Genomic DNA, 13,103 nt, shown 5'->3' with positions numbered 1-13,103 from the left:
CCTCTTAGAGGGCTAGTTCGATACTCTGCTTGACATGGCGAAGAAGTCTGTTCCACAGTTGTTGGGGCACAAATCTAGCCTGCCAAAAAGTTGTATTTGCTGTCTAAGCTTTGGTTGTCATCCTGTGCTGTGCTGCTGCAATAGTGATCTGTGAACATTGTTCTGTGCAAGTGAACTTGATAGTAATAGCCATGTTAGTGGCACATGATAGGTGCTGCATTCCTGAGTGTGCTGTCCTTTGAATAATATGTTTAAACCAAATCTTCATCTGCTTTGGTTGGTGGTAGCTCAGGTGTGTTTTAAAAGATCCCACGACAGCTATTAAAATAGTGGTGGTAGTTTTTTATTGTAACAGCTTACATACGCATACTAAATTATATACATTATTTATAATTTTGTCTTGCATCGCAGTATAATATAACTTGCATATTTTGGTTATTCTCCTCCACTCTTTCACACTTTTTTAAAATCGTCCAGTATGTTAATCTCACAATTTTTCCCACAGTTCTCAAACTTGTGCAATTCAAGAAAACTATTTCATTGTCTCAACTTCCCCAAAATAGTTTATATATTCTCTCCTGAATTCTTTTATGGGGCATATTTGCTTTTAACAGTTTACCTATTTTCCTTCTCCACACAAACTACAAACTCTTTACGTTCATACATCTTTTTACTCCAGGTAAACTTTTATTTTAATAGCATTTCTTTTTTCATTATCTAAATTTTCTAGGTATAAATAGTGTTCACTCACTTTCATACCATTTTTTTCTGATTTATACATTTTATCCAGTTTCAATTTTCATAGTAATGTCTTATTGTAATGGTCTAAAATCTCCACATTTACATTGTTCATCTTTTCCCATGTCTTAATCTTTCCCAAACTTTTTTTTTTTGTTTGAGTTTCATTGTCATTTACTTCTATTTCTTTTTAATCCTAACATTTTATATAAATTCGGAGAAGCTGCATGGACACTAGGATTAATTAACCCTAATCCTCTTCCATCTCCCTTAACATAAATACCTCTCCTTGCAGGATTTGGTCTTGATCCCCATATAAATGAAAATATGATCAATTCTTTTCTTTTTATAGGTCGTTTTTACCTAACTAAATAGAATTTAATAAATATACCTTTTTTCCCCCTCCATTGTATTAATTCATGTTCATCTCAAATGTTCCTAAATATTTACATTTCATCATTTAAAATGAATACCTTCTAATTCATCTAAAAATCTATTCCTTTACTTTTGTCTATTGATGCTTGGGCCAAACATATTTACTTTTCTAATTCCTTGTTCCATCCATTTTTTACCATGATAATTAACTGTCTCCACAGAACTGAGAGTAATGGGACATATTCCCTGTATCATCCTATACCTTGCCATTTTCAGCACTTTTCAGCACTTTGTTGCGTTTACAGCCGCACGTGTGATTAAGCCCCCCCCCCCCCCCTTTATAAATGTCATGGCTCCCATGCATCTCATCTATCCCTTTTTTCTAACCCTTCATTTAGTACTTCTAAAAATATACTTTTTTTTTGCCATTCTTTTGTTATAATACAAATTATACTCTTCCTTCTATTTCTGTAGCATTCTGTATATCCAAATCATAAATTTCGCTCTCCTATATTTGTATTTTCCATAATCTCGCTATTAATCTTTAACTTCCCATATTTGCTTTTTTTTTTTTTTTTTTTCTTACAGTATTTACTCATTTTCCAATTATCTTGTCTTCTCATCTCACTGTTCTCAAATATGGAGCAACTTTTTTCCCCTTGTAGAAAGTACCTTTTGCTTATATTAATCCTGTCTTGGTTCATTTAATATATTCTCTTTCATAAGTTGTCTGCCTTTCATAAGTTATCTGCCTAACTAACTTAGTTTTATATTTTCCTTTAAAACTTAACCACCAGTCCATTTTTAATCTACCCATATAGCCAAATGGTCTGAAACTTTTCCCCTTGTTCCTTTTATAATGTCAGTCTGTTTTAAAAGTCCACAGATAAATATAACTTTCCACTTTTCATTTCATACAACCTCTTGACATCATTCCCTCTTCTTTGGATCACAATTTAAAATGTAATATACCCATGTTTGTACATTAAAATCTCTGAATATTGCTATGTTTACTCCTATATAATTTAAGATTTCCTCTTTAGTAATGTATACATGTACTGCAGTAATTCTCCGCACCTTCCTTGTATCCAACACTTATTCTACCTAACTCAACTATATTTTAATCTAAAATCTTGACCATTTAATTACATAACACAGCAATCCCTGAACATATCTCTTCCCATGTTCCATACAGTGCTCCTAGTCTCAGTGGCTTGTCCAATTATCAATATCCCCACTGCATTCATTTAGTGCCACTTTCTGTATAACCAAGAATTTAAAACTAATTCTCAATATCCCCACTGCATTCATTTAGTGCCACTTTCTGTATAACCAAGAATTTAAAACTGTTAAGCCATGTTCATTAACATATTTCACTAGGGCATTTATTATGAGATCTATTTCTAATAACTGTATACATGCTCTTTAATTCTATCCTTTAAACGTAGTTAGTCTTTCCTACATAAAAAGATTTGCATTTTTGGCAGATGGCTAGCTAAATCACATTTAAGGAACAGTCTGTGTGTTCACTGTAAACTTGAACACGCTTCCCATGTTAGGATGCTCAAAAAATCCTAACTAATCAATGTAATTGCAAAAATAACTGGTACAAAGTAGTGGAGCAAAAGTTGTATCCCTTGACATATTTCCAAGTTTGGGGTAACAAAAGTATTTCTACTATATGGGGAATCTAGTATGTTATCTTTGTCACCTGAAAGAGGCCACTAGCCTAGTGGGACTAACCCAGTGTCTGTCTGTGTGTCTGTCTGTGTGTCTGTCTGTGTGTCTGTCTGTGTGTCTGTCTGTGTGTCTGTCTGTGTGTCTGTCTGTGTGTCTGTCTGTGTGTCTGTCTGTGTGTCTGTCTGTGTGTCTGTCTGTGTGTCTGTCTGTGTGTCTGTCTGTGTGTCTGTCTGTGTGTCTGTCTGTGTGTCTGTCTGTGTGTCTGTCTGTGTGTCTGTCTGTGTGTCTGTCTGTGTGTCTGTCTGTGTGTCTGTCTGTGTGTCTGTCTGTGTGTCTGTCTGTGTGTCTGTCTGTGTGTCTGTCTGTGTGTCTGTCTGTGTGTCTGTCTGTGTGTCTGTCTGTGTGTCTGTCTGTGTGTCTGTCTGTGTGTCTGTCTGTGTGTCTGTCTGTGCAACAGTGATCTATTTCAGCACGTAGTGTTATGGTAAGTTTGCATGCACAACTGTACTTTTGCTACATCACGCACCTAATAAGTGGTGATGCAAGTGAGGTAAATGGGGATTGTAGGAAGCTTGCAGGTGCACATTGTTCGTGGCCTGGTGCATGTGTTGCAAAGGAGCACTGTGTGTTATACTCTGCGCTTGGATGTGCATTTTACATTTTCTGTAAATTAAAGGGTGTGTAATGCAGGATGTTATGTGGTCCTATCTCGCCTACATTCTTTACTAACTGGTTACTCCGACTGCCTGCCAACTATTCTCTAGCACACAGTCTCTAATTGGCTGGGCTAACCCGGTATCCCAAGATGCACCTAGCCCCAATCTCGTTTGCCGCTCTAGTTAGGACGTGGTCTCGCTTGGCTGTGGCCAAGTACCCTTTTCAAATACTTTCTCTATTTTAGTAGTCAGTTGTCTTGCAAAAGCTATTTTAATAGCTACTCCTTTTTTTTTTAAGTTCTTGTGAGCGTTTGTGAGGACTGTTTGTGGTATCCCTCTGTTTCGCGGGCTAGGCCCGTTAGAGGACCTAGTCCTCTCCAGCGTTCCCTTGTATTTTTGTGCTTTCCCTCCAAGAAACGTTTAGTTTCCTTGGCCGTTAGTGTTTTGGTTTTCCCGCCTTTCTCTTGTGTTGTCTCTGTCGGCTGAGTGTTGTGCGGTTGTTACCATGTCTAAAGAGCAGAAAGAACATGAACCCTTCGGGTTTAAGAAGTGTACCAAATGTGGCTACAAAATGTCCATTACAGATGGGCATTCCATCTGTGTTTATTGTCTTGGTGCTATTCACCTGCAAGAGTCCTGCAGTTTTTACCACGTGTTGTAGCCCTAGGGTACTGCAGGAAAGAAAAAATAAACCGATTTTGAAGGGCCTGATTAAGCCCTCCTTTGAGGAGGCCTTCGATTCTTCTTAGTCTTCTATTGGTAAGACTCAGCCTTCCAAGGCTAAGAAAAGATCTCCGGCTCAGTCTGCCTCTTCGGAGCCGTCTGAGAAGGTTTCAAAAGTGAATACTTCCTCCTCGGCTCCATTGGCCTCGGGGCCGCAGGAGAAGGTTTCTGTTATGGTTACTACTTCCTCGGCTCCATTGTCCTCAGGGCCGCAGGAGGTATCTGTTATACTGGAGTCTACCTCTGCTCCGATATTATTGGAGCCTATTCGGAGCCGGTCACCCAGTGTAAGGCATGAGTTTCCGGGTAGGAGATCCTGATCTATTTATTCCAAATCCTCTGGGCTGTCCGATTTGGATGTGGATAGGGTGGTCCAGAGGCTCCTGCAGTCGCCGGTGTTAGCAAAACTGTTTTTGGCTCCGGAGCCAGTCCCTGTCTGGTACCAATGATTCGGGGGGGGGGCTGCCTTTAAGGCCATGAGGAACACTGGCTAGATAGTAAAGTCACCTGGATCAGTCACTCCGTCCCCCTACACCCCGGCTAGAGCTGACGCCCCCCTATCTGTGGATGGTGGAGCCAGAAGGTCTGGGGATACCTCCTTGAGCAGTCCCCTACTTTGAGGGGCCCTCAGTCTGTGCCTGAGGAGCCCCCCCCCAGAAAGAAGTTGTGCAAGAGGAAGCAGACTCCCAGGACAAGTCCCTCACATCTGATACCGACTTTGAGGAGTCAGAGGGGTCCCCCAAGTTGTCCACCAATAATGTCTCTCTGCCATCCTGGAGATTTTGAGGCAGAGGCACAACTGGCCTTCCAAGACCCCCTCTGAGGAGTCCTCTGTATTCCTCAAGGCCTTAGGAGCTCAACCCTCCGCCTCTTGGGTGTCTCCACCCTTCAAACTCCTGGATTTGATCGAAGGGTGTGGGAGAACACTGATTCTGTGGAACCGGTGCCCAGATGTCCAAATAAGTTCCTTTCTGCTCCCCCGGGGAAAGTTTCTGACCAAAGGGGTTTCAGTAGATGCCTTGGTGGTGGCGGCAGCCACTCAGCAGGAAGTTGCAGAGACTTCCGTCCATCCTCCTAACAAGGAGTCCAGGAGTGTGGACCGGTACCCGAAGTGTACCCTGTCTTCGGCGACCTTTACCTTGCGGTCGCTGAATTACCTCCTGTCATTTCACTCTGCTCCAAAGATCTGCTTAAGGAGATACTCTGACGGGTAACATACCTGAGGCAGTAGGGTAGACTGTTAACACCCAGTTGTCTGCCCAACTCGTCTGCCCTTGGTTCTATTGTCAAACTCGTCTGCCCTTGGTTCTATTGTCAAACTCGTCTGCCCTTGGTTCTATTGTCAAACTCGTCGGCCCTTGGTTCTATTGTCAAACTCGTCGGCCCTTGGTTCTGTTGTCAAACTCGTCGGCCCTTGGTTCTGTTGTCAAACTCGTCGGCCCTTGGTTCTATTGTCAAACTCGACAGCCCTTGGTTCTATTGTCAAACTCGTCGGCCCTTGGTTCTATTGTCAAACTCGTCGGCCCTTGGTTCTATTGTCAAACTCGTCGGCCCTTGGTTCTATTGTCAAACTCGTCGGCCCTTGGTTCTGTTGTCAAACTCGTCGGCCCTTGGTTCTGTTGTCAAACTCGTCGGCCCTTGGTTCTGTTGTCAAACTCGTCGGCCCTTGGTTCTGTTGTCAAACTCACGGCCCTTGGTTCTATTGTCAAACTCGCCGGCCCTTGGTTCTGTTGTCAAACCTGCCGCCCTTGGTTCTGTTGTCAAACTTCCGGCCCTTGGTTCTATTGTCAAACTCGTCGGCCCTTGGTTCTATTGTCAAACTCGTCGGCCCTTGGTTCTATTGTCAAACTCGTCCATGAGGCTCGTATCTTATGCAGCCGAAGTGGCAATTAGGGCAGCTAGCTCAGGTGTAGCTCTTAGAAGGCAAGCCTGGGTGTGCCTGTGTCATTTCGCGGAGGCCTTTGTCTTGCTTCACTGACTCCCCCCTTTGATGGGTCCTCTCTCTTCGGGACCAGTGAAAGACACCCGTAGGGGCCAGTTTCTCTCACCCTTCTAGGCCTTACCCAAAGGCTCAGAGAGAGGAGGGAAAGTATGGTTCAAAAAGTCTGAGGTCCTTTCTCGCAGCTCAAGGTGTGTCCCCCTCCAGAGGCAGAGGGGGGGGGATTATTCTGGAAGACGCCGTCCTAGAGGCAGAGGAGGCCCCCGCAACTCGGGAGACCGCGATTCCTTTCGCGGATCTTCCTTTCAGCGTTCTTGAGGCGTTGCTGTTCCGGAGCCAGTCGGGGGGTGAATTTCATTGCACCCGGAAGCCTGGATAAGCATCACACAATTGTTGGGTGCTTCGAATAGTTACTGGAGGTTACACTATCCCCTTTTTTTCATCAACACCCCCTCCAATCAGAAGAATCCCAGACGTCCCACCCAGTCAACTGGATCAAGCAGCACTAGAAATTGCAAAGCTGCTAGAAAGAGTCATCCAACCAGTCCCCTCAGACCATATCGGATCAGGAACTTACTCCAGACACTCTGGTGCCGAAAAGAACAGGGCACCCGAGACCCATTCTGTATCTCAGTCGAATGAATCTCTATGTTCTGAAGTCCAAGTTCCGAACGGTCACGCTTCAGTCCATTTTCCCATTGCTGGAAAAAGGAGTATGGATATGCTCCATCGATCTCAAGGATGCCTATTGCACATCAAAATGGACAAGGCATCCAGGAGTCACTTGCGCTTCTGGCTAGGAGCCAGTCACTTCCAGTTTCGTGCCCTGCCCTTTGGTCTCACCACAGCCCCCAGGGTATTTACCAAGTGTTTGGCAGTGGTGACAGCTCACCTGAGACGTCAGGTATTCAGGTGTTTGTGTCTGGACGACTGGCTTCTCACCGCCCCCCACCAGGCATCTGCTCGTTCAAGCCAGGGAGACTACCATAGCGCTGTCAACAACTAGGAATGACTTTAAACTGGGAAAACTTTGCCTTTCTGCCCTCACAGCGTGTTTTTATAGGCGCAGAGCTAGACTCTATTCAAATGCGGGCCTTTCTGCCACGAGAGAATCCGAGTGCTGCAGTCTCAGATCCACGCACTGTGGCCACGAGTTCAAGCCAGGTTAGTTCTCCAGCTTTTGGGCTCCATGGCCGCCACCATTATGCTGGTGCCTCTGGCCAGGTTACACATGTGGATACTTCAATGGCTCCTTTCGGCCCAATGGTAATTTCAGAAGCTTCCTCTTTCCCACTTGATACTTCTCATGGAACGGTGCAAACAGGACTTCTGCTGGTGGCTATGTTCTGCCAATCTGGACAAAGGGAGGAGCTTTATTCCTATGTCTCCAGTGGCCACGGTGACCACGGATGCCTCCCAGATGGGGTGGGGGGCATTATCTTGGCAGGACGGTCCAGATGGGGTGGGGGGCATTATCTTGGCAGGACGGTCCAAGGCACGTGGCAAGATCACGAGGTACATCTGCACATCAGTGTTCTGGAGACGAGAGCGGTGTTTCTAGTGTTGCGAGCACTCCCAAGACTTCCTCTGGGAACTATTGCGATTCAGTGGGACAGCATGTCCGTAGTGTGGTACCTGAACAAGCAAGGGGGAACCAAGTCTTATCCCCTCTGCAGAGAGGCCATGCAAGTGTGGCATTGGGCAGTATCTTCCCAACGGTTCCTAGTGGCAACGCACATTCCGGGAAAGTCCAATGTGATAGCAGACAGGCTGAGCAAAGCTGTTCTGATGCCTTACTAGTGGTCCCTGAACAACAGAGTGGCGGTTCAAATTTTCAACAGGTGGGGTCAGCCTTGCTGCGATCTCTTTGCCAGTCCCCTCAATGCCAAATGCAGCGAGTACTTCACACTGATCCCCCCCACATGGGGAGTCACCCAGGGGTGCTCTAGCCCACGATTGCCCCCCCCCCCCCCCCGGTCTGGTCTACGGTTTCCCTCTGTTTCCTCTGTTACCAAGAGTGATTCAGAAAGCCATATCCTTGGGAAGCAGGATGATTCTTATTGCTCCACACTGGCCTCTAGTATGGTTCCCCTTTCTTCAGCAGTACACAGTGGACGGTCCTTGGACTCTGGACCCAGTGCCAGACCACCTGATTCACATGTCAGGCCAGCTCCATCCATCCCTGCGAACCCTCAGGCTGACATCCTGGCTGCTCCACTTCCATCACCAGTTAGGAGACTAAAACCAGATGTGTACCACCTCAGGTGAAAAGGAATGCCTTCTAAGTCTTCTACCAGAAAGATTTATTCCAGCAAATGTTCTCCATTTGGGCTCGGGCCCAAGATTTGGACCCCTTCACAGCCCCAATTCCATCGGTATTAGATTTTTTAGCCATGCTTTTTCTGTCGGGGCTCTGCGCCCGCTACCATTAAAGTACAATTGGCTGCAATTTCCAATTTCCACACATCTTACGAGCCCTCTCATGGGCCATAAACTCTGTAAGGCCTTCTTGAACGGCGCTTGGTTACTTCCAGAGCCTGTCATGCCATGGGATCTAAACCTTGTGCTACAAGCCATCACTTCACCACCCTTTGAACCGGCTACCACCTGTGAATTGAAATTTTTATCTTGGAAGACTGCGTTTCTAATAGCCATTACATCGGCCAGAAGAGTATCAGAACTTCAAGCTCTGTCCATTAAATCTCTGTTTGACCTTTCATAAGGACAGTTTCCCTGAGACTCTACCCGTCCTTCCAAAGGTGTCATCCACTGTTAATCTCCATCAATCTATCGAGTTACCAGTGTTCTTTCCAATTTTTTCCAATAAAGCAGAGTTCAGGTTCCATCAGTTGGATGTGCACAGACAATTGAGGTTCTATTTAGACAGGACTAAACATGTTCAGAAGTCTGATCAGCTGTTTGCGTCCTTTTCAGAGAACAGAGCAGGTTGTCCGGTTTCCAAGTGCACAATTTCTAAATGGATCAAAGATTGTATTTCCTTCATCTACTTGTCAGCAGGCAGAAGTTTACCTTTTCCCATCAAAGCTCACTCTACCAGGGCAATGTCTACATAAATAGCTTACCATGCCAGGCTTTCATTGGATGATATTTGTGCTGTGGCCACCTGGGCCTCTCCTCACACCTTTATTACTAATTACAAGTTGGACGTGGCTTCTAGAAGCCGGGCTTCCTTTGGTTCCATGGTTCTCAGGAGTATCTTCCTATGAGCCTCCCAGGATGGAGGTGCTGGGGACGCTGTCCCGTGAGTAAAGAATGTAGGCAGATAGGACCACATAACATCAGTTAGTTATGTACTCACCATAACGATCGATGTATGTGGTCCATCTCACCTACATTCTTACGTACCCTCCCACCTGCCCCCTTCCTAGAGGATTTGGAGGAATATTGGCTCTGTGAACCCTTCAAGGTTGCTTTTTCTTCCTTGGCTAGAATTCTATCCAGTGTTGGTTGTGTGTGGGTTATGATTGATATGGCTGCAAACAAGATCTGGGGCTAGGGCGAGGTGCATCTTGGGATACCGGGTTAGCCCAGCCAATTAGAAACTTCGTGCTAGAGAGTAGTTGGCAGAGTCTGAGCAGATTCTCTGCTCCGAACCCGCGAGTAAAGAATGTAGGCGAGATGGACCACATACATCGATTGTTATGGTGAGTACATAACTAACTTGTTGTGTAGGTTTCTGGTATTGCAGATCATACCCCTAAAGGGTCTAACTTCAGCTACAATGCTGGTCTTGTAGGAGTTGATTTTCTAACTAATTTAGATGACTTTGGGTTTTGCTCACTTTTAACTAGTCCTGTGTCTCCGTTTGGTGGTTGGGGTGGGGAGTGCATCTACTACAGAGTTTTCAGGATTGTGGCAAGAAAAGGCAGAAGGTGTTTGGGTTTGCTGTAAGGACCTGGAAGTTTGCCAGTGTATCCTCAAATCTTTTCTTTGTTTGCGGTGTGCTTTTCTTAACCATTTACCAAATAGAAAGTTACACTCTGTTTTGTTTCTTTCTAGGAGTGCCCCTCCTCCACGTACAGAAAACCGTTTGATTGTGGAGAATTTATCTTCGAGAGTCAGCTGGCAGGTTTGTCTGAAGTTTATATAGAGAACGCAGAGTAGTTTCATTTAACTTTTCCTTTCTCTTTTGTTTCAGGTATCCTTTGTATATGAATGCAGCTGCTGCGAAATGATACTGTAACTTATGAGCTTTAATAACCATGCTTGTTTGAAATGAATATTGAGGGTCACAACACCCAATTCAAAGGGTCATTCATTATAGGTTTTGACACCAGATTACTCCAAGTGGTTTCAGGTCTTAAAACAATGAGAGCAGCACCACACCCCATTTAAATGCCAGTATGCCCACCATGGAAAAACAGTTAATTCTTCGATTTTGGAGTGGTTTTCTGGGGAGGAAGAGCATGTCTTGGGGAAATTGAACTGTGGTGGTATCAGTCCTTCTAGGTTGTTTACTTTTGTATGTAATTCTAATGTTTAAAATATGACACTAAATTCAAGTTCAGGTTTCAGCCAGGTCCTCTGGTGTGATGGGTACAGGCTGTTTGGCCTGGGGACAGGCTCCCAGGTAGAGACCCCTTTCCCTGCCATACATTTTGGTTGGGGACATGAAATTCCGCTGCAGAGATATGACTGTTGTGCATTTCCTTTGAGCAGGGAGAAGCACACATTGCCATGCTCACAGATTCTATATGCATAGGGAGAATGAGGTCTATGGCTTCCAAGGCACCAAGACGGGTGGTATGGTAGCTGTCAGTGGCTGGCTGCCCAATGGGCATGTTGGCAGTAAAAATGCAGTGCACAAAACTGCTACCACTTCCTTCCTTGGTGACCAAGGAACAGATCTTTAAATGGGGGGGGGGTGCTACAGTTGCATGCAGAATTTCTTCTGTGCTGTACATGTATTTAACCCAAGCATGTACCCTTTACTGAGCACAGCAAACATCACATCCCCTGCCCACGTGCACTTCCTTGTTGAAGCTGTGGGCATGGTGCTACTGCCTAGGAGCCTGAACCTGTTTGGCCCAACTTAACCTAGATAAATCCAAGATCAGTGTACTTGGGCAAGGGCTATGAATATTCCACTGTAAAAAATAAATTTACTTGCCGAAAATGGGTAGTCATTGCCATCCGTTTTTCCATGTTCAACTGAGTCAAAATATTTTGAGTATTTTTAGATGTAGACATGATTTTAAGTATTTATCTTTTGCCAACTGTTTTATGTTGCCACTACAGGTAAGTTAATTTCAGTTCAGTGTTTGCTGTAGAACTCAAGTTGTACTGTGGGGGGGTTCATTGATGAAAATGATGAATCAACAAAGTACAGTGTGAACTTGATTTTAATTGCTTAATGGGAAGGTAGTACTTTAAAACAATTTTTAAAGTTTGCTTTAGACTACTAATTAGATTTACTGCAGTGCAAATCTTCATCTTTTAATTTGATCACTCTGGTGTGGGTTTTAAGCTCAAGTGATGTGGGCAGCATTGTATTGCTGGAGTTTACTATTAAATATACTGCATAGGCATATTTCCAGAAGTTTTAAGCCCCCCATTTTAATCATGATGGGTGTAGTATTGACCAGTGTGGTGAAAGCTTTTTTTTCTTCTAATCCCTGCATGACCTTTGTTGTGGGAAGTAACTCTCAACAGGTGTATAGGAGGTGATCGTAATTACTTTTAAAAAGCCTACCTTTAACTTTTGGTCCTTTTTGGTAGTCTATCTAGTATTTCTCACACACACAAAATGACAGTTCATGTGGGACTAATGTTTCCACATTCGTGATGTGGACTATCCTTTGTACCACGTTAAGATTGTGTCCTCCCCTGTGGACTATTCTTTGTACCACGTTAGGATGGTGTCCTCCCGTGTATGGGCACCCCTTGCCCATGAAGGGAATCCTGTTTTGTACAGTAGGTGAGACTGACATAGTCTTTGACTTGTAGTGGTTTGGTATAACTGCAAGTTGTCTTAATGCTGCCTAGGTCAGGAGAGCAAAATAATTTCTCCAAGACTGCCACATGTTTGAGGGGATCAGATGGTGTAATGGTACATTGCTTGCAATTGTGTGGACATAACTATCCACAGTACTCATCACCATTAAAGCCTATTTCTAGAGCAAAGAAGATTTCAGCCAAGGTTGACAAGTAGGGGTGGCCTATGGCATAGAAATTCTCTTCAGGGATGGTAGACTAAATCCAAATGTGATGATGGCTATTGCAGTTCTGTATCGGAATCCCTGTAGAAAGGACAGGACCTTCCTAAGTTTATATATTTTGGCCCATCAGAAATAGAGATGATGCCAGTGTCCTTTTTGTTAGTGGCTCATAGGAACTGGTAGACTGTTCTTAACTTGAGCTCCTAATGGTCTGGGGAGTGTTTGAGGTTGGGGGGGGGGGTAATTTGCAGGATTCTACTGTAATAAAGTTGCTGCCAGTGACTGAGCTGCTTGTTTTTCTATAGGTCTTCCCAAAAGCTTGGGGGAGAGCACCCTACTGAAAGCATGGAGAGATGTAAATTCTCTCCATTGTCCACCCCTTCTGAAAGACAGATAAACCCACCCATTAGCATAAAGAACCTTGTACAAGTCTTGCTTAAATTGTAGAGGTAGGGTCTTGGTCTACTGTGCATGTCATCAGAAGATTGTGTCTACTGTGCATGTCATCAGAAGATTGTGTCCAGGTTTTCTTCAGCGCAGGCTCTGTTTAGATATAAAGGGCCTTACCTTGAATAACAAGGACCACCTCCCATGGTGGTGATGGTACTCCTATTTGTGTTCAGAAATGAAGCTCGATTGCCCTGACCTGAAGCAGTTTATAATCTTAGCCACCCTGGTTATGCTGTTTATACAAGGGATGTCGGAGAGAGGTCCCTATGTAAAAAGGTCTACACCTAAAAGTAATTTAAGCACGCTCCTAATCTAATACTTTATGGACCCTAGTATAGGGTCGCATTAGACTTCACTGCTTTT

General features: G+C 44.4%; 1 protein-coding gene across 2 annotated transcripts in view; it reads left to right on the top strand.

The window, feature by feature from the left end:
* Nucleotides 1–13,103, top strand: part of LOC122804241 (serine/arginine-rich splicing factor 5-like) — a 56,536-nt gene that overhangs the window by 28,919 nt on the left and 14,514 nt on the right. For both annotated transcript variants that reach the window (XM_044073992.1, XM_044073994.1), the window contains exon 5: nucleotides 10,132–10,201. In XM_044073992.1, coding sequence (XP_043929927.1) covers nucleotides 10,132–10,201 — 70 coding nt within the window. The remainder of the gene's footprint in view (nucleotides 1–10,131; nucleotides 10,202–13,103) is intronic.

The sequence above is a fragment of the Protopterus annectens genome, chromosome 6.part0 (assembly GCF_019279795.1).
Source record: "Protopterus annectens isolate FY-2018-M chromosome 6.part0, PAN1.0, whole genome shotgun sequence".
NCBI lineage: Eukaryota > Metazoa > Chordata > Ceratodontiformes > Protopteridae > Protopterus > Protopterus annectens.
This window is presented reverse-complemented; position numbering and strand designations above follow the sequence as displayed.